A 19,462-nucleotide genomic window follows, 5' to 3' on the forward strand; every position below is an offset into this window, starting at 1 on the left:
GGCATTGGGGCCAGTGCACCATGTTGGCGCAGGACTCGGGCACCTCCCGGCACAGCCAGTGCAGCTCCATCAGGTTCGCCTCCTGCATTCTGGTCGCCTGCCATGTTGGGGAGTGCACAAGCACCCCTACCTTGCAAGGGGCCGCAACCCACACCGGAACCAGAGTAGAAAGTACCCAACAGGGGTGTCCTGCACCACAAAATGTCATGTGGTCCCAAATATGGCTCGCCCCTCCACATTGACCAGAAGTTGCAAAATCGAGCGCCTTGAAAAGCGTGAGGAATGTTCCCTGGAGTGTCCCCCCTCACTTCCTTCACAAGCTGCACCAAGAACAGAGTCTTAAACCAACAATGTTGTCATCAAAATGAGGAGATAAAAAGAAACTCTCTCTCATGTTTCCCCCAAAGTCACTTATTCCCCTCACCTTCCAACTTCCAGATGAGGGATCCAGGTCCCAATATGCTGGATATCACTCACGTGGCAGTGGGATGTCCAAAAATGTGGCCTGGGGCGAACAAGCACTCCTCTAGGGAGCCGCAACCTCCTCAGCCAGAATGACACAAAATGGTGGCCGAAAATGCTGCACGCACTGGCCCCAAGGCACGAGAAGAAGTCGTCCTTCGAGCCGTAGCTCAGATCTCACCACTGCCTAGCCCAGCAGGTCCGTACAATTATGGACGACCACATCGTCGCCAATGTGGAACAGAGCCCCCTGCTATGAGGCCTCCCGTTGCACTGCGAGCCCCCCGGCCAACAGAAGACACAGGAGACTCTGCTTCCCATCCAGGCTGCACGCATGCTCTGTCTAACGCACCTGACGCGCCCCATTTATTGATTTCCACACGCGACAGAGTTACATCACTCCGCCGCGTGTATCTGTTAAAGGGACAACACACCTCCCAACCTCCTGTTCAGGTCTTTGCTGCAGTGGACTCTGAGTGCACCCACCCATCAACACTGATGACACCTAGTAGCTGCTGTCTGTTTACTGCGATCAATGCTGCAGGTATCCTTACAAAGACTCACCTTGTCACAGCTCATTGTTGCTTGTATTTCAAAGGATTCCTACTGGCATTGACACACAAATGAAAAGAAAAGGAAGTGGCAAAACAGATTTAAATGTCTGCATGCCCCATCCAAGCATAGTTAACCAGCTCAGAAGAGAAGCTGCCTTCAATCTGAATCGCTATGGTTTGGTGAGTGGGCCTGTCTGTAGACATGTGTTTGCAGTGGGTAGGGTGGATTCTGAATGCTATTGTGCTATTTTCGTCCTCTATGTAAACGCAAACACTATGCTACACTCTCCCAAGCACAACTTCCCCTTAACTTCTGAAATGCCTTGAGTCTTGCTTTCCACCCCTCACAGTTGGTTCCTCACACAACAGTATATTCCGTTCATCTCCCAAACCTCCAGAATTACATGAGAACATGCATTAAAAAAGTGTCATCTCGTTGGTGTCGAGTTGTTCATTCGAATCTAACATTTCCCCCTGTTTATCCTAGTAAGCTACTCCACACTCTTGTGGGACCGAGGTGTACTCTCCTGTCCTCTTAACAGGTGAAGGTAATTACAGTCCTGATAAACAATGGATAAAAGAATGGATTATGTAGAATTCACTTAACGGCAGCTAGGGCTCAGAAAATGTGTTCAAACCAATGATTAGCTTCTCACTCATAATACTGGTTTTCCTGATAGAAGTATTTATTTTCCAAAGTGTATTCCTATTTCCCTTTTCCAGTTATTTCTATTATATCTGACTCTGCCTGAATGGGTCTTATTCTAGATCTCTTTCCACAAGTGGACAGGGTAGTAGGACTTTAGTTTTACAGATATTGGTTCATTTCAAAGCCATGGTAAATGCCACAGTAAATGCCCATTTCATTCCGAAGGGTCTGGCGCTCATAAATCCTTGAGATATTATTTGACTGTCTCATCGAATCCACCATTGTTTTTTTTCCCCTTGTTAAATAAGTTAAGATTGATTGGTCTTTAGTTTCCAAATTTGACACCTGGGGTGGCTGTTTTAAATTCTTATTTGTTATCTTAGAAGGCTGCTTGTCTTGCTCTGCTTTTGTATTAGACTCCCCTGAAATAACCATTATGGAATTTGACTCTATAATGATATGATATGGCATTGTTAACACGCCTATACACAAGTGGTGTTTCAAGGCGCACTGAGGCAGGGAGGGGGAACAGAGGGAAGACAGACAGCGATCTTACTAGGCCTGGTATCATTCAGATCTCGCAAGTGCAATGGAACGGGGAAAGGGAAAAGCTGTCGGGGGGAGGGGTAGGGGAAGGTGCAGAACATGAGATAATAAAATAGCGAGATGAATAAAAACGTCCATCTGGTGGCAAGTGCATGGTGAGTGCAGTCATAAGTGCTGGTGGGGGGGGGGCACTGCAGGAATACAGAAAATAGTCCCCAGGTGTAGGGGTTGCCAGGGAGGCAGTGCAGGCGTGCAACAGGCAGGGCTTGGGCCCGAGAACAGAAGGGTGGCCAGGTAACCAGTGCAGTCTCAGTATCAGCCAGGAATTCAGCAGGGGAGAGGGGGAGGGAAAGCAGAAGCAAAGAGGAAGGTTTTTAGGTGCTTCCGGACCCGAAGATGATTCTCCAAGTTTCAGGGAGGTAGGGAGACTGTTGCAGAGGGAGCGCCAGCCGAGGAGAGAGAGATCTACCACCAACTCGTTGCTTTGCGAAGTGACTGACCCTGAGGGAGTTGGAGGCAGATGAGCGAAGACCACGAGAAGGAAGATATTTAGGAAGAGAGAGTTGAAGGTATTGAGGTCCCAGGCCCCAGAATGCCTTGTGGATGATGCAGAGGGTTTTGAACTTAATCCTCGCAGCCACTGGGAGCCAGTGCAGAGATTTCGGTCCTGGAGAGAGATGATCCCTGGGCTTGAGGCCAAGGACAAGTCTTGCCGTCCTGTTTTGGATGAGTTGCAGAGAGCGGAGATTACCTCCGTAAACATGTTTGCAAGCTTCTCTTTTTTGGCAAGGTCCTCTCTGCGTGGTACCCTGTTTGTAAGTTAAATTCCCTTTTTCTCATCTAAAAAATGTATGACCAACTGTGCAGTTCCCGACAGCATCATAACAGTAACGTTATCTGTATCAGCCAAACTGCGGAACTCACCCCAAATACCGAATCCTGCAGATCCTGCTAATATTGTTTTTTCACCACCATACTTAAGAAATGCTCAGTGCAACAAAATAAGCAAACTTCCCTACATCTTTCTCTGCTTAAGACTTGCTCTTTGGTTAAGCACGGGGTCAAAGTCTTTGATTACTGGCCTGACACCTCTTGTGATTTTCTAGCTATCACGGAATCATGGCTATCTGACTCCATTCCAGATGCCGCTAGTTGTCTGTTTCGCCTAATTACACCATACATGGGGCAGATTGCATTGGCTGCAGGGGTGGTGGCTATTTTTGTCAAAAAATGCATTGATGGGCATATACATTCCTATCCTTCTCCTGAAGGTTGTGATAGTCTAGTAGCAACAATATAGTTGCATGCAAATTAGTCCTTGACTGTGATATATCGTCCACCTTCTACCTCTTCTGTCTTTGAAGAACAATTTCTCAGCCTTATCAACACAGTGACCAAGGCCAGCACCCCTGTGATTGTTATGGATGATATCAACTTATGGGCAAATAACCCTAGGGATACATATGCAGTTTCTCTCGTTCATGCCCTTGATGCAGTGGGTTATTCCCAAAATATACAGGTTCCCACCCATACGGACGGACATACCCTCGATTGGGTCCTAACCCATCATGTAGCAGCCTTGGACACTGAAGTTATTGTCTGTCCATGGTCAGACCACTCTTTGGTAAAATGTACACTTGCAATACCCTTTTGTACCTCGTTTAGAGAAAGTAGTAAGGATGAAAACTTTGTGATGGCACGCAACTTAAATAAGGTGACACTTGCCATGATGTGTGCTCGGTTACAAAACAAGTACAAAGACTACTCAGAAACGAGACTGCGCCAATTAGTGATTCAAAAAAACTAAGCATAGGTTTTATTTAAAGATTGCCCTGGTTTATGACACGTCTTTTGGTTTAAGAACCAGCCTTTTTGAAATCAGGGCATTATTGTAACTGTTGCTGTTACCAAAACCACATAGCCGTAGTTACAAATACATTGATTAGATTTAAATATCGCAAATGATTATTTCAAAGCATAGTGAAAATAAATGATAAGTATCACATCACAGAGAGAAAAGGGCTGGAGAAGGGGAGGATTCAAGGGTTTTGTAAAGACAGAGTTTTCAATTGTATCCATTGACAACATAACAGTAGACATATACCAATACATAGCGTATAAAAGAGAATGCATTTTAAATTATAAAGAAATTGAGTAATGAAAACAAAACAATCAAAATAAAAAATAAATGTAAGAGAAATAAAATAATAAAGAGACACAAAATTGAACAAAATTAGTTGCACGATTTTGATGTATTATGTATTTGAAATGGCATCTAATTGACTTACTAATGTCAAGTTATATAGATCAGTTATAGTTACCGCATTTGTAGCCTGTTCCCTGTGTGGAAGTTCAGGTTGGCTTCAGTCAATTGATGAGTTAAATCCCTTCAAAGTTAAATGTATTATTTTTAGTATATCAAATGGAATTTTCTGTTTCAACACATCATTATTCCCTAATTTCTTATTATAACCATTCTTGTATTCCTAGTTTTACTTATGTTTGTAAATATAATACTGTCGGATAGTCAGTTGCTCATTAGATTTTCCGTACTTCTTTTGAAATGTAAACATTTCTAATCAAAACTTGCTGCTAGACAAAGTAGTATGCATTACGTACTCTGTTTGCAAATTCCGTACTTTCTGCAATATTATGTGACAATTTATAATCAAGGCTTGCCGCTAGACAAGATAGTGTGTGTTACATACTTCGTTTCCATACTTGTGCCACTCGGATCGCTTGTAGTTAATCTCAAGCTGCATCCGTTTTACTATTCTTGCAGCCTTTGCTCAATCAGCACTTTAATATTGACAAAAGCGGAGTGCATCTGATGCACTGATCAGCAAAATTTTTTAGAAGGTCTTAGTATAGTTAGTTGATGGTCCCTTACCTGAGCTCAGCAGTAGATGCGTTCAATCGCGTGCTACTGTTTCCTAGAAACGCCGGACGCCATTATACCTGTTTAATATCCTGTTTTTCGTTCAGCGTCAAGGTTACCGACTCACCAGAGTCCCTTGTTAGTGTTTACTGTCATTCCACTAAGAAGCGCACCATGTTGTGTGTGAAGCTGTATGTGCCTATGACTTACTGTTGATTGTTTAGTAAGCGGGAAAACAAATATATTCAAGGACTCATACAATAATGAGGTCAAGATACACCAATCAATTAACTGTAAAAAAAAATGTGTTGTGTATGATATATGTATATGCAAATTGATATACATCGGTAGCACAATAAGAGAGCTAAGAACCAGGATTAGAGAGCATTTGGCGAAAATTGGAAGCCAAGACCTAAGGCTCCCACTCTCTTGTCCTTGGCAGAAACATCATCAAATGGCGAATAAATCTGAAATTAAATGTATTGGATTGCAAAAAATAACAATGGTTAAAAAAGAAGGAAATAAGGAGAAAGCACTGAGGCAACCTGAGGCGAGGACCATCTGTACACTTAATTTGACTGTCCTCGGCTTAAACTCCGACAGTGAAATGGTGTTTTTCCTATAAAAGATGAATTTCCAACATTATCACAAAAATGGGGACATTTTACTAATGTTGTATACACTGTCTACATTAGCAATAATGCATTATGAAAAGCGTCGACAATGGATTAATAATGCCCTTAATTTAATGTGATGTTTACTATTTCACTCGCATTATAGAGGATAATATCCATGACTATTTGATATAATCAGCGCATTTATAAATTATGCCCATTTTAAGATCGATTGCAATAGAAAACAACAAAGGCTTCATATATATACTGTGTTTATCTTATGGAGGATACTACAACAGATAATCAGGAAGAATAAGCGAAATGTAACAAGTCACATAGAATAGCTTAGTATATTAACAATCAAGCTAAATGTGAGGTAATTGAAATGGGTAAAAATAAAGAAAGGACTCTTGTTTAGACCCGCTTACTAAACCATCGACAGTAAATCATAGGCACATACAGCTTCACACACAACATGGCGCGCTTCTTAGTGGAATGACAGTAAACACTAACAAGGGACTCTGGTGAGTCGGTAACCTTGACGCTGTACGCAAAACAGGATATTAAACAGGCGTCCGGCGTTTCTAGGAAACAGTAACACGCGATTGACCACATCTACTGCAGAGCTCAGGTAAGGGACTATCAACTAACTATACTAAGCCCTTCTAAAAACTTTCGCTGATCAGCGCATCAGATGCATTCCGCTTTTGTCAATATTAAAGTGCCGATTGAGCAAAGGCTGCAAGACTAGTAAAACGGATGCAGCTTTAGATTAACTACAAGTGATCCGAGTGGCATGAGTACGGAAACGAAGTATGTAACACACACTATCTTGTCTAGCGGCAAGCCTTGATTATAAATTGTCACATAATATTGCAGAAAGTACGGAATTTGGAAACAGAGTACATGATGCATACTACTGTGTCTAGCGGCAAGTTTTGATTAGAAATTTTAAAATTTCAAAAGAAGTACGGAAAATCTAAGGAGCAACTGACTATCCGACAGTATTATATTCACAAACATAAGTAAAACTAGGAATACAAGAATGGTTATAATAAGAAATTAGGGAATAATGATGTGTTGAAACAGCGAATTCCATTTGATATATTAAAAAGAATACATTTAACTTTGAAGGGATTTAATTCATCAGTTGACTGAAGCCAACCTGAACTTCCACACAGGGAACAGGCTACAAATGCGGTAACTATAACTGATCTATATAACTTGACATTAGTAAGTCAATTAGATGCCACTTCAAATACATAATACATCAAAATCTTGGAACTCATTTTTTTCAATGTTTTGTCTCTTTATTATTTTGTTTCTCTTACATTTATTTTTTATTTTGATAGTTTTGTTTTCCTTACTCAATTTCTTTGTAATTTAAAATGCATTCTGTTTTATACGCTATGCATTGCCATATGTCTACTGTTATGTTGTCAATGACCATTTTCTCACTGTGATGTGATACTTACAATTTATTTTCACTATGCTTTGAAATGATCATTTGCGATATTTAAATCTAATCAATGTATTTGTAACTACGGCTATGTGGTTTTGATAACAGCAACAGTTACAATAATGCCCTGATTTGAAAAAGGCTGGGTCTTAAGCCGAAACACGTGTCATAAACAAGGGCAATCTTTAAATAAAACCAATCCTTGTTTTTTTGAATCACTAATTGGCACAGTCTCGTTTCTGAGTAGTCTTTGTATCAGTTTCAATTTTTGTGTGGTTCAGTGAGACGCGACACACTATTTACCATTGGAAATCGTAACAGAAAGTATACTCTTTTCTGTTTGCTCTTCATATTTTTTGTCGCCTTAAACCATACCCATCAAGCCACAACATATACTTTTCTCCGTTACAAAACAAACTGCGCCCTGCAGATACCTTTAATAAGTCAGATGAGCTAGACGAATACATTATGGATACTCTGTGACATTATGGACACACTTGCCCCTAAAAGGTGCAAGTTAGTGAAAAACAAATCTACTAAGAGTGCATGGTTTGGAAATATCATTTTAGTCTCTCAGCGTGTAAATAGGATAGCGGAAAGAGACTGTCGAACGTCCCCTTCCCCTGAAGCATTGGCTGTATATAAACAAGCAGTAGCTGGTTTAAAACAATCATTGATGCCAAAACCGAAAGCTTTAATGACAGAATCGCATCAGCTGATTCCAGTTCTTGTGAACTTTTTCGGATTCTGAAAGAATTTGGAGGTAACTCACTGCCAAACCTTTCTTGTAATAAAAACACTGATTGGTGTCAAACAATCCATGATGAATTCAATTACAAAGTGACTGGACAGCAACATGCTATTGCTACCAAACAAAATTATCTTTGTCTTAATAGCAAGATTAATTGTCACGTTACTGAAGACCAATAACACTTAGAAGTGAGAGAGCAACTAACCATCCCCGTCTTTTAATTTAGTCCCTGTTCAGGAGGCCCAACTTATAAAGATTGTGTCTGGTATGAAGCCCACCACTTGCCTGGGGGATAGCTTCCCCGCTAGCCTATTCAAGGCATGTATGGTTATACTTGCCCCATGGGTTACCAAATTGGTTAATCGTTCCTTTACAGAGGCTATTGTTCCTATTAGGCTTAAGGAAGCATGGATCACTCCGCTCCTTAGAAAAATAACCTTGATCCCAATAATGCAAAACATTATCGACCCATTTCGAACGTACCGTTCCTGCTAAAAATCTTGGACTATGTCGCCTATGTACAACTAAGGGACTTCACAGACGCGAATAGCCTCCTCAATTCCAGACAATCTGGTTTCAGAGCAGGATACCGGACAGAGACGGCACTGTTGGATCTTAAGTCTAACATTGCAGGTATTGTAGATCAAGGCAAGCCAGCATTACTGATGTTGTTGGATTTGTCTCCCACGTTCGATCTGGGAGATCATCTGTTGTTGATCTCCAGTTGGAGTACCCAGACCCATTGTTCCAGCAGTGCCACCCAGTGGATTGCTTCTTTTTTAGTGCCACAAAATGCTAGATTGGCTGTGGAAATGCCAGCTCCTCACTTACATCCACTACTTGTGGCGGGCCTCAGGGTTCTTGTATTTCGCGGCTGCTTTTTAACATCTACACAATGGGCCTCATCACGAGTTGTGCGGTATGCCTGGCGGTACTACAGCTGGGGCTATTAGCCTTAACCCCAACCCCCCAGCACTATTAGCGCTGGATCGCGGGTTTGGCAGACTGGTAAGTCCCCATTCCTCATTGGGCCCATTCAGGAATTCTCCATTGGGCCCAATGGGGAATTTTCAATGCTACTACCACTGGCAGTATTAGCGCGCGATAATAGCGCTGAATAATCTGCAAAATTGAGGCCGATTTGCCCCCAGCTCGGAGCTGGGGGTAAATCCTGCCAAACCTATGATTTGGTAGACCCTTAAATGCAGCAGTAATAGCGCTACCGCCACATTTGAGGTTTACTGTCAAACCCGTGATGAACCCCAATGTCTTTTCTTAAACTCTTTGATGACCTGGGCGTCCAGTATTCAAATTATGCTGACGACACCAAGGTCGTCTTCGAATTATCAGGCTGCTATACCAAAGACGTTTTAGCTATTAATATGGTATATGAAGCGATTCGAGTGGATGTACATGAATTCTTTAGCGCTTAATGCAGACAAAACTGATTTGCTGATCATAGTCTCGGGTAAAAAACTTAGAACATTGCCATCAGAATATGAAAACTTTCTCAAAGCTGGGAATAAAATCAACGTATCTGAGAAGGTAAAAACCTTGGCTATTATTCTAGATGCAGAATTGTCAATGAAATCACATGTAGCTCAGGTTTGTGCATCATGTGGCTATGTCACAAAACTTCTCCAACATATTTGCCTGTGTCAGGGCCACCGTTGCCTCAGATGTAACCAGCATGGAGTCAAGGTCCAGTAAGGGCCAGTGCAGGCATAAACTGTTACATTATAGAACACTATTGTGTCCATATTGCAGGAAACAGGCTAAGGATAGCAGAGAACGCTATCCGGCAGCAAGGACTACAAACCCCAGCATACTTGCGCGCTCGCGAGCAGAAGAACTACAAGGGACCACGCCCGACGATCTGCTCATGCGCGCGGTGCGCGCACGGATCTCCGCTTGTGCCAAAGGACACGGACCGGAGCGGATGCATCGGTAGAGGGCTCCTACAGGCAGCGACCCGCGGGGCTACACCCCGCCTGTTAATACTGCTGGCCCTGCGCCCCTGGCAAGATAAGTGCATTTCTCTCAGTACTCTGTTACGGGCGAAAGAATAGACAAGAGAAAACCGCCTGTTAACTATAGTTAGACAGCTAGTGCATATTGTTTGACTTGGGAGAAGTCCCACGAATTTCGGCGCCAGCGAGGGCGCCGGACTGGGGGGAAGCCCCGGTGAAATTTCCTTTCTGGCTAGGCCAAGTGGTCGGCTTGTAGATCCGGCGTGACTTGGTGTGCCGTGTGAAGAAACACGGGTTCTCGCAGACGCTTTGACTGACTGCCACCGTGTGTGAATTGTGTGAAGGAACGCTGTTCGTGGCCTGAACTCATACTTGTTTTTGGTTCCTTTGTAGCAGCGCTCCGCTGTATTAGCAACAAGGACCCGATTCGCCACCGTAGTGTTACGGCAAGAACTGTGGCTGTCGCCCAGCACGCAATCCGGCAGCATCTAACGAAGCTAAGTGCTCCATTGATATTTCTACTATTGCGTCTGGTAAAGTTGGGGCTAACATTGTGGGTTGGTTGTGATAGGAACCACCAAGCAAATGTTTGAAACCTAGAGCGTGACAGAAACGCTTTTGGCATATGATGTAATGTCCTAATGGTTTACTACACAGTTTTTTGACCCACAGCTTGTGCGAGTGTGTGGGAGTGTGTATGGGCGGAGTATCTTCGATCTCAGGAGCCCCAGCAGGGCACATCAAGGCGGAACCTTCCCTCAAACCCTTCCAAATCCATTACCCCTTTCCTTACCCTTCCTTCCTCCTTACCCGGTTATCCTAATTCCCCCTACCTATCCAATCCAGCGGACCCTAACCCTCTTTCCCCGGCGGGTTGCGGTGGCCTGTGTTATTTACCAAGCCAGGTGCCAAAACCCAACGGGGAGGCAGGTGTGCATGCTACCTCTGCGCAAGATTGAGAGCCTTACAGCCTGTATATTTCTCAAAGGAATAGCTCTTTACTTGCTTCTGCCTTCATTAATTTACGGCTTGACTATTGTAACAGTCTATTATTGGGTACAGCAAGCACCAAGATCCAGAGCTTGCAGGTTACTCAAAATGGGGCGGTGATATGATTGTTTATGATATGATATGATTGTTTATTTATATAGCGCCTATACACAATGTGTTTCAAAGCGCTTCAAGGCAAGGGAGGGAACAAGGGAAAATATGACCACATTCTTACAGGCCATGAACAGTAAGGATGTGAAATTAACTATCATACTCGGCCTGACGACATTTCGGATAGTGCAAGAGCTAAGACATAGATAAGGAAGGGTGGGGGAGAGTGGCAAGGAAATGGAAACAGACAGGCGATCATAATCGTCTTACCACTCTTGTTCCTGGTCATTGTTTACGATGCTTTTAAGGTTTTTCAGCCAAAATTTAAATTACAAACCTTTAGAGGTACCATATTTGATTGTTGGGCACCAACCTTATGGAATAGACTCTCCCTGACCTCCAGCAAAAAACCTCTGTCACAAGTTTCAAGAGGAATATTAAAACCATCCTGTTCAATAAAACTCCTGAGTAGTCATTATAAATAGCTCAACATGCTCCCCCCCTGATTGTGTGCGGTCTCTACTCCCTCTTTGTTCTGCTACTTTGTTTTGTCATGTTCAAGCGCACTGAGGCCTATGGGCGGCGTGGAGCTCTACAAAAATTAAATCAATCAATCAAATGGTGTTTCCAGGCGCCACAAGACAAAGTGGGGAGGGAACAGGGGAGTAAATAATAAGGCAAAAGACAACAGTAAATAAACATTTGTGATCCTACTATGCCTTGTGGCATTCAGATGTGCAAGTGCTGCAAAAAGAAGTGCAGGAGATGTGGGAGAGGCGAGTGGAGGGAGGGAGCAAGGCATGGGCACGTGAGAATCCGGGAGGGAAGTGCTAGGGGGAGCCAGGGGAGGAGGCTGCTGGCTAAGTGCTAGGGTGGAGGAATCCCAAGGGGGGATACACAGCCACAAGGTAGAGGGCCCACAGGGGCAGTGCTGGTGTGTGGGGAGAGGGTGCTGGTGTCGACTGGGCAGGGGCCTGGTAACCTGTGGGATTCATGAAGGACCAGGCTGCCAGTCTCAGTGGCAGTGGGGAGATTAGCAGGGAAGGGGAAGAGAGAAAGAGGTGGAGAAAAGCAGTTTTGAGACATTTCCAGAACTTAAGGAGGTCCGGCTCAAGTCTGAGAGAGGAAGGGAGGCTGTTCCAAAGAGAGGCACCAGCCAAAGAGAGAGACCTGCCACCCACTCTCGGCTTGGAGAAGCGTTTGACAAGCAGAGAATTGGAGTTAGAGGAGCAGAGGGCTCTAGCAGGGAATTTTTTAGGCAGAGAAAGTTGGAGATAGCGTGGTCCCAGAAAGTCTTGCGAATGATGCAGAGGATCTTGATCCTCGCAGCTACTGGGAGCCAGTGGAGAGATCTTAGGGCTGGAGAGATGTGGTCCCTGGGCTTCACGCCAAGGATACATCTTGCAGCCCTATTCTGGATTAGCTGAAGGGGGCATAGAGAGGAAATGGAGAGATTGGGGAAGAGGCTGTTACAGTAGTCCAGACTAGAAAGTACCAGAGCTCTGGAAACATTGAGCTCCTGGGGAAAGGTAAGGAAAGGCAGAATGCCTCTAAGGAGGTGAAGCTGGAAGTGGGCCTTCTTGGCAAGGTCCAAGATGTGAGGGGTGAAGGAAAGAGAGGAGTCAAAAATAACTGAGGGTTTTGACCTCATGGGATGGTGAAGGTAGAGGGCTCAAGGATGGTGGCCAGAGGGTAGGAGGGAAACAGGACACAGGTCTCCCAATAAGAATGCTCTCCGTCTTACTGGCATTAAGGCAGAGGTCATTATCCGAACACCATGCCTGGATGACGGAAAGACAATCAGGGATGAAAGAGGAGGAGGAAGAAGTAGTAGAGGGAAGTTTGAAGGAAAGCTGTGATTCACCAGTGTAACACTGCAAATGAGGTGAGAAAGAGGAGATCAGGTGAGCAAAAGGGGCGAGATAGATATTGAATAGCCATGGCAATAGGATAGAGCCCTGGGGGATGCCACAAGTAGAGAGTGAAGTGGTAGCGGAAAAAGGGCCCAGCTGCAACTGGGAGGAGTGGTTAGTGAGGAAAGAGGTTAGCCAATCCAGTGCACTATCCGTGATGCCGAGGGTATCACAAAGCCGTTCTTTTGTTTACTTCTGATCAAAACAATTGCCCACACCATCACATCAACTGCAATAACTGCACTTGTTAAACACACTTTGCTTCTGCCCTTAACATAGCTGCCAAGCTTCCCAGTTCCATGTGGAATCTTTGAGCCTGTCCTAGTGGGACTAGTAGGCCCACCATTGCAATGGGAAAAATAAAACTACAAGTTCCAGCATGCAATCAGAAGTAAAAAGCAGGACTGCCTTGAGGTGTCATGCGTGGAACTGGGAAACTTGTCTGGGATGGTCGGTTGGCAATCGCACCCACCATGGCTGCTGGGCACCCATGGCCAGGGGATGGCAGTTGCAGCATATGCGGTTCCCTCAGGGCTCTGGCCTTGAGGTGTTAAGAACTTGGTCCTTGGTAGTAGTCTAGGGTTGACAAGGGCAGGGGCTGCACCCCCAGCCAGCCAAGGTGTGTTACAGCTTTTCCCCTCTGGAGGGCGTCTGGGGCCACTGCTGGGGTATACCACTGCCACCACCTTCCTCTCACCACTCTTCTCTCCTGGAGTGATCACTTTCTCCTTTCTCTCCCAGCTCTCTCTCTCTCCACCCCTCCAGCACTGCCATCTACCTTCTCGGTAATCCGGCCCATGAAGCATGTGTCAGTTGAGGCTTTCACCGCCACTTTCTCAGCCCCCTCCCCCGTTGGCTGACTCACAGCCTGACCCAGCACTTTCCATGCTCCACTCTGCTATATCTGATACTCTTGATGTTCTTGCCCCTGTCATGAGGATCCGCTTGAAGACCACAGCCAAGTGCAACTCTTTGTACGACTCTGACCTTGTCACCCTTAAACGGAAGTGCAGGGTGGCTGAGAGGAAATGGCATACTTCTGGTACATCCTCTGACAAACTGGCCTGTTCCAAGGAAATACCGGCTCTCTGTCCGCACCAAGAAGAGAGCCCACATCCAATCCTGTGTCTCTGCAGCATCCAACAACTCGGCTGAACTCTTTAAAATCTGCAAGGAGCTGGCCAATCCTGCCGCAGTCTCTACCTCTCCTGTCCCCTCTGCACGGCCCTGGATCTCATTTCATCTCTAAAACTCAGGAAATCCTGTCCCCTCTCTCTTCCTCTCCCCTCCTCCCTCTACTCCCTGCTTTTCCTCTGGCCCTTCTTTGGCCACCTCTCCTCCCTCCTTCTCTGCCTTTCCCATGTTCTCCCCTGATGAGGTTTCTAGACAAGTCCGATCTATGAAAGTCTTGTCAAAAAAGGTTCACCCCTGTTCCTCCAAAACCACCAAGGACCACATTGACAACCTGGCTCCTGCTCTGGCTGACTTCGGCAACCACTCCTCCGCCACTGGAGTCTTCCCTTCCCCCTCCTGAAGCACTCCCTTGTGCACCCTCTTCTTAAGAAACCCTCTGCCGACCCTTCCTGCCCGGGTAACGATCGCCCAATCTCCATCACTCTTTTCCTGGGCAAACTCCTGGAAAGACTGGCCATCTCCCAGCTCAGTCTTCACATTGAATCTGTTGGTTGTCTCCATGACCATCAGTCTGGCTTCAGAGCTGCCAGGAGCACAGAAACTGCTCTCCTGAACATCCGTGAAGACCTGCTCTCCAACTTCGATTCCAACACCCCCTGTGTCCTCATCTTACTTGATCTCTCTTCTGCCTTTGACACATTCAACCAATCCATCCTGCTCAACCGTCTCTGTGATAACCTGGGTATCACCGATCAGGCACTGGCTTGGCTGACTTCTTTCCTCTCCGATCGACCCTCCCAGGTCCAACTTCGGTCCTTCCTCTCCTCCATCTCCTCTCTACTTGTGGTGCTCCTGATGGGTCTAACCTCTCTACCTGGCTGTTCAACCAATACCTGCCACTTCTTGCCCACTGCATTGCTGCTTTCTGCCCCAACTTTCGGTGCTATGCGGATGACACTCAACTCATTTTCAGGCTCCCTTCCGCTACCTTTTCTCCTTCTCTCATCTCTCTCTGTCTGTCTGCTATCCAGGAGTGGTGTGCCGCCAATTATCTCTGCCTTATTGCCAGTAAGACCAAGATTCTCCTCATCGGCACACATGCTTCCTCCTTTCCTGTCACTCTCTGGCTGGCCCCCCTTGGCCCTGTACCTGCTCCCACCTGTGACGCTAAAAATCTCTGGGTCATCTTCGACTCCACACTTTTCTTCTCTCCTCACATCTCTGACATCTCTAAGAAGTCACACTACCAGCTGCACCTCCTCAGAGGTATTCTTTCCTTTTCCCAGAAGCTCACTGTATCCAGAGCTCTCCCTAGGCTGCAACAGTCTCTTTCTAAATCTGATTGCCTCTACAACTCATTCCAAACAGGATTGCAAGACTTGTCCTTGACCTTAAGCCCAGGGATCTTATCTCTCCAGTAATGAAGTATCTGCACTGGCTCCCAGTGGCAGCGAGGATTACATTCAAAAACCTCTGCATTGTCCACAAAGCCGCCTGGGGCCTCAATACCTTCAACTCTCTCTTCCTAAATATCTTCCTTCTCGAGCTCTTTGCTCATCCGCCTCCAACTCCCTCAGGGTCAGTCGCTTCTCCAAGCAACGAGTTGGTGGTAGATCTCTTTCTTCTGCTGGGGCCTCCCTCTGGAATAGCCTCCCTGCCTCACTGAAACTTGAGGAGAACCATCTCCGGTTCCGGAATCCCCTCTATACCTTCCTCTTTGCTTCTGCATTCTCTCCTCCTCTCCTTTGCTGATCTCCTGGCTGATACTGCACTGGTTACCTGGCTACTCTCTGATCCTGGGCCCAGGTCCCCTCCCCGCCAGTTGCACACCTGCACTGCCCTCCAGGCAACTCTTGCACTCAGGGACTGTTTCTGTATCCTTACAGCCCCCTACCAGCACTTGACACCTTGTTGTCTGCCCTTACCCTTGCCACCAGCTGGCCTCACTTTTTATTTATTGTCTTTATTTATTTTACTGTTTTCCTATGTTCTGCACTGTCCCATGCCCCTTAGCCCCCGCACTTTTCCCCTTCCCTCCCCCCCTGCACTTGCGCAGTCTCAATGTCACCTGGCCTAGTAAGATTGTTGTCTCTGTATTCCCTCTGTTCCCCCTCCCTCGCCTCGTCGCCCCTTGAAACACTTGTGTATAGGCGTGTTATAAGTGCCATATCATATCATACACAGTTACTGTGGCTAGATGGTGAGTGCTCGGGCGCAGTTCTTGCGCAGTGTGAACCCGAAACGCACCAGCTGACCTCGGATAGCCCTGACCAGGACTTGGGACACAGGCTCACTGCCTTCCCACATGCCTCAGTGACCAGCTGCTGTGTTTGGTGGTTCTCTCATTCTGCTCATTCTGCTCATTCTGCTCTGGCCCCCTGGGGCTGGTTGATTAAGGCCCTGTTCTCTGTGGTGCCAGCCCAGGGGGCCCCAGGCTACCTTGCAGAGCCCTGGTAGCTCTCCCCTGGAACACCTGCTGGATCCCAGGTCCCGCCGTGGTCTCAGATGCCGGACTCGCCCTGCGCTCAAGCTCATTGGGCACCACCTGCACTGGGGGCCACTGGACACCTCAGGGGCGGCTGGCTTGCTGCCTTTTGGGATCACTGGTTCAGGTGCCAAGGAGCCGCCTGCTGCCTGCACCACACAGCCGCCCTGTCGGAAGACACTTCCCATCGACTATGGCGCCCAGCCAGAGACAAATGTAGGAGTCCGCCAGGGCAACTGCCACTCAGGCCATCTGGTCTGACCGCCCCGGCCAGGGTCTGGGGCTTAAGCTGTCAACTCTGCACCCTGGGGCTGGTGCTTAAGCGGCCATCCTTAACCAACTCCCAGCCTCTCTTCCCTGCCTGCCCCGGGCAGGGTCCTGATGCTCTGCCGCTGGCTGGGCCAATGCCATCTGGTCTGCTAGGCTGACTGGAAAGGGAGAAGAATGCCTTTGACAAAAGCTTGGCTCAGAGGATGGGTTTCAATAGATCACAGCGAGGAAGCAGCTCTGTTGTTTACAAAACACTGATGATCCAGAAGTAGGTAATCTACGAATGATTTAGCACCAGGTTCCCCGCGAACATGCTGTGCACTATGGGCGAGAGAGGTGTCCCCCCTTCTGTCTACACTCGAGTCCCAAAGTGAGCGGCTCCACAGCACTGATGTATCATTACGGTTTAGGAAGGATTCTGAGTTAGAGGCATTCAGACATGATCCCACAGATGGTAGCTCTATCCCATTTTTCCTCAGCCAAGCACATACACCAAATGTCTGAATCTGCGGTTCCTCTCCAGCTGATCAGGATTACTATTGCAACAATACATCAGTAGGGTATAACTAACCTGTCTCACAACGGTCTAAACCCAGCTCAGGTTTCCTATGAGTGAATGAACTATCTAACGCTTGGTGAATTCTGCTTCACAATGATAGTAACAGCTGACATGGAAGGATCAAAAAGCGATGTCGCTATGAACGCTTGGCCGCTACAATCCAGTAAAACATGTGGTAACTTTTCTGTGTTATGAAACTGGCTGTAAAACATGAAACACACTTCTACAGCTTTCCAGGCTGATGCAAGAAATGGAAGGATAGTGGGGTCAGATGCAGGCTGGGAAATTAGTAGATAATAAGGAATGTGGGGTTCATGAGAATGAAATGAAAGGGTAAAACAAATGTGGGTCGACAGATGGGAGGAAATCTCTATAATATTCGAGCGATTTCCATTTGGTGTCATTATACAGCCCAATCCCCTCTGCACTTGAAGGAATCTGCTAATAATGTTAATGACTACAATAGACTCATTCCAACTTGAAGAGGGAACCTTTCCCTCCCACCTCTAGACGAAATGGAATAATTCTTCCCAGCTACTGGCCAACTAGGTAGACCTATTTGTAACCAGGCTCTTTAAATCTGCCTCTGGTCGCTGAAATTATTTTGTCCATCTCCTAGGTAGGATTAGAATCTTAAAGTCCCTACTCCCAAGAGCCACCATGCTGCAGCTTGGAGACTCCCTCCAGTCCCTTACCTGCATACACTGTGTTATGACAAGAGGACATGTATATATGCACGTAAAACATGCAATACGGACCTGAATTGTGTTTAGATTACAGACACATGTATGGGAGGCAGATAAACCGAGTTACACAGATACCCACAAACGCACAATCAGGCGAAAAATTAGGAAATGGGTGAGGAAAAAAAGTTTTACGGTTGCTAGCTATAAAAAGAGGACGTCTACTACCATTGGGAATGCAACGTTAATGTAGTCACTCACTCTAAACCTAACAACATGTGTAGTTTATACGCGCCGGAAATTCCACCCTCAAAGTACAAATACTCACCTGGGTTACAAGCAAAACCCATAACGCTGCACTTGAACAGGACTCGCTCCACACCAATGCTCTGTTTAAAGCACGTATTGTGAAGGTCTGGAGAGTCATTTAAGGTTCACTTTGTATTGTGATGGACTTTGCATTTGTTATGCTGGCCACCATACCGTAAAGTCTGTCAGAGTATAAACATGATTAAATGAATGTCTATTGTAATCAAAATGCTGTTTTAATTCTTGAACATTTTTGTAAAGTTGACTTTTAACTAAAACAAAATAATAATAAAAAAAAAAACATGATTGACCAAAACCACCGCATGTGAAAGAGCGAATGGCAATGTATGCTTTACGAAGCGATTGAAACAGTTCTGTAGAAAGCACATATTAAACGCATTTGACTCAACGATCAGAAATTGCACAACCAGGACCAGACAATGGAAATGAGGTCTAACACCAAAGAGCAAAAACAAACCGAGACACAGACAAAACAGGCGTTGACTAGAAAAACAAAAGGAGATGACTCTAAAGAGGCCAATGCGAATGTGTGACCTACAACCAGAGAACAATGGACCTGGAGAAATGAGGGAAGAAACAGAAGCAACAGTCGAAGAATGAAAAGAAAAGGTTGCATTTAAAGATCATGGACGCCTCGTTTTTATCTTCACAGAAAGGCTCACCCTTCCTTCACTCCGGCTGGCGGTAGTTGGATCTGTTTGTTCTGGAAACCTGCACTACAACCCTAATGGCTCGTCCCTTCTGCTCCTGTCACACGCGATTGGAAACTACTGCGGCATCCTGCCTACTCAAGCAGACACTTGTGCGGCCAGAGTGTGCGCCACCAATCTATTTTGAGTTTCTCATCCATTGTGTGACAAGTCCAGGACTGGCAGGCCCTACCCGAGCTTTGCATAATACAACGATGTGATTGACTCCTTGCGGAAAAGCCCTAAATTCTCTGGCAACTACTGAGTGGGTAATGCCTTTGAGAATTGGGTAATACCCTTGTGGGTTGGGTCATTAATAATCAGCAAGGCTTCTACTGCTGGATTACTGCCATTCCATTGTGAGAAGTCAGAATGCTGTGTAATATGTTTTTGGAATAGGGCAGGCCCTTTCATA

At 45.9% G+C, this 19,462-nt stretch overlaps 1 protein-coding gene across 2 annotated transcripts in view; it reads right to left on the reverse strand.

Annotated features, from left to right (window-relative positions):
• Positions 1-19,150, reverse strand: part of LOC138512994 (mas-related G-protein coupled receptor member H-like) — a 52,452-nt gene extending 33,302 nt beyond the window's left edge. The window contains exons 1-2 of one of the 2 annotated variants that reach the window (XM_069627709.1): positions 19,021-19,150; positions 4,533-4,598 (exon numbers count right to left, since the gene is read on the reverse strand). In XM_069627709.1, coding sequence (XP_069483810.1) covers positions 4,533-4,537 — 5 coding nt within the window. In that variant the 5' untranslated portion in view covers positions 4,538-4,598; positions 19,021-19,150. The remainder of the gene's footprint in view (positions 1-4,532; positions 4,599-19,020) is intronic. The other variant, XM_069627710.1, reaches the window with a different exon arrangement.
• Between the last annotated feature and the right edge of the window lie 312 nt (positions 19,151-19,462).

Source organism: Ambystoma mexicanum, chromosome 12 (genome assembly GCF_040938575.1).
Source record: "Ambystoma mexicanum isolate Mex_15411 chromosome 12, UKY_AmexF1_1, whole genome shotgun sequence".
In the NCBI taxonomy this organism is placed as follows: Eukaryota; Metazoa; Chordata; class Amphibia; order Caudata; family Ambystomatidae; genus Ambystoma; species Ambystoma mexicanum.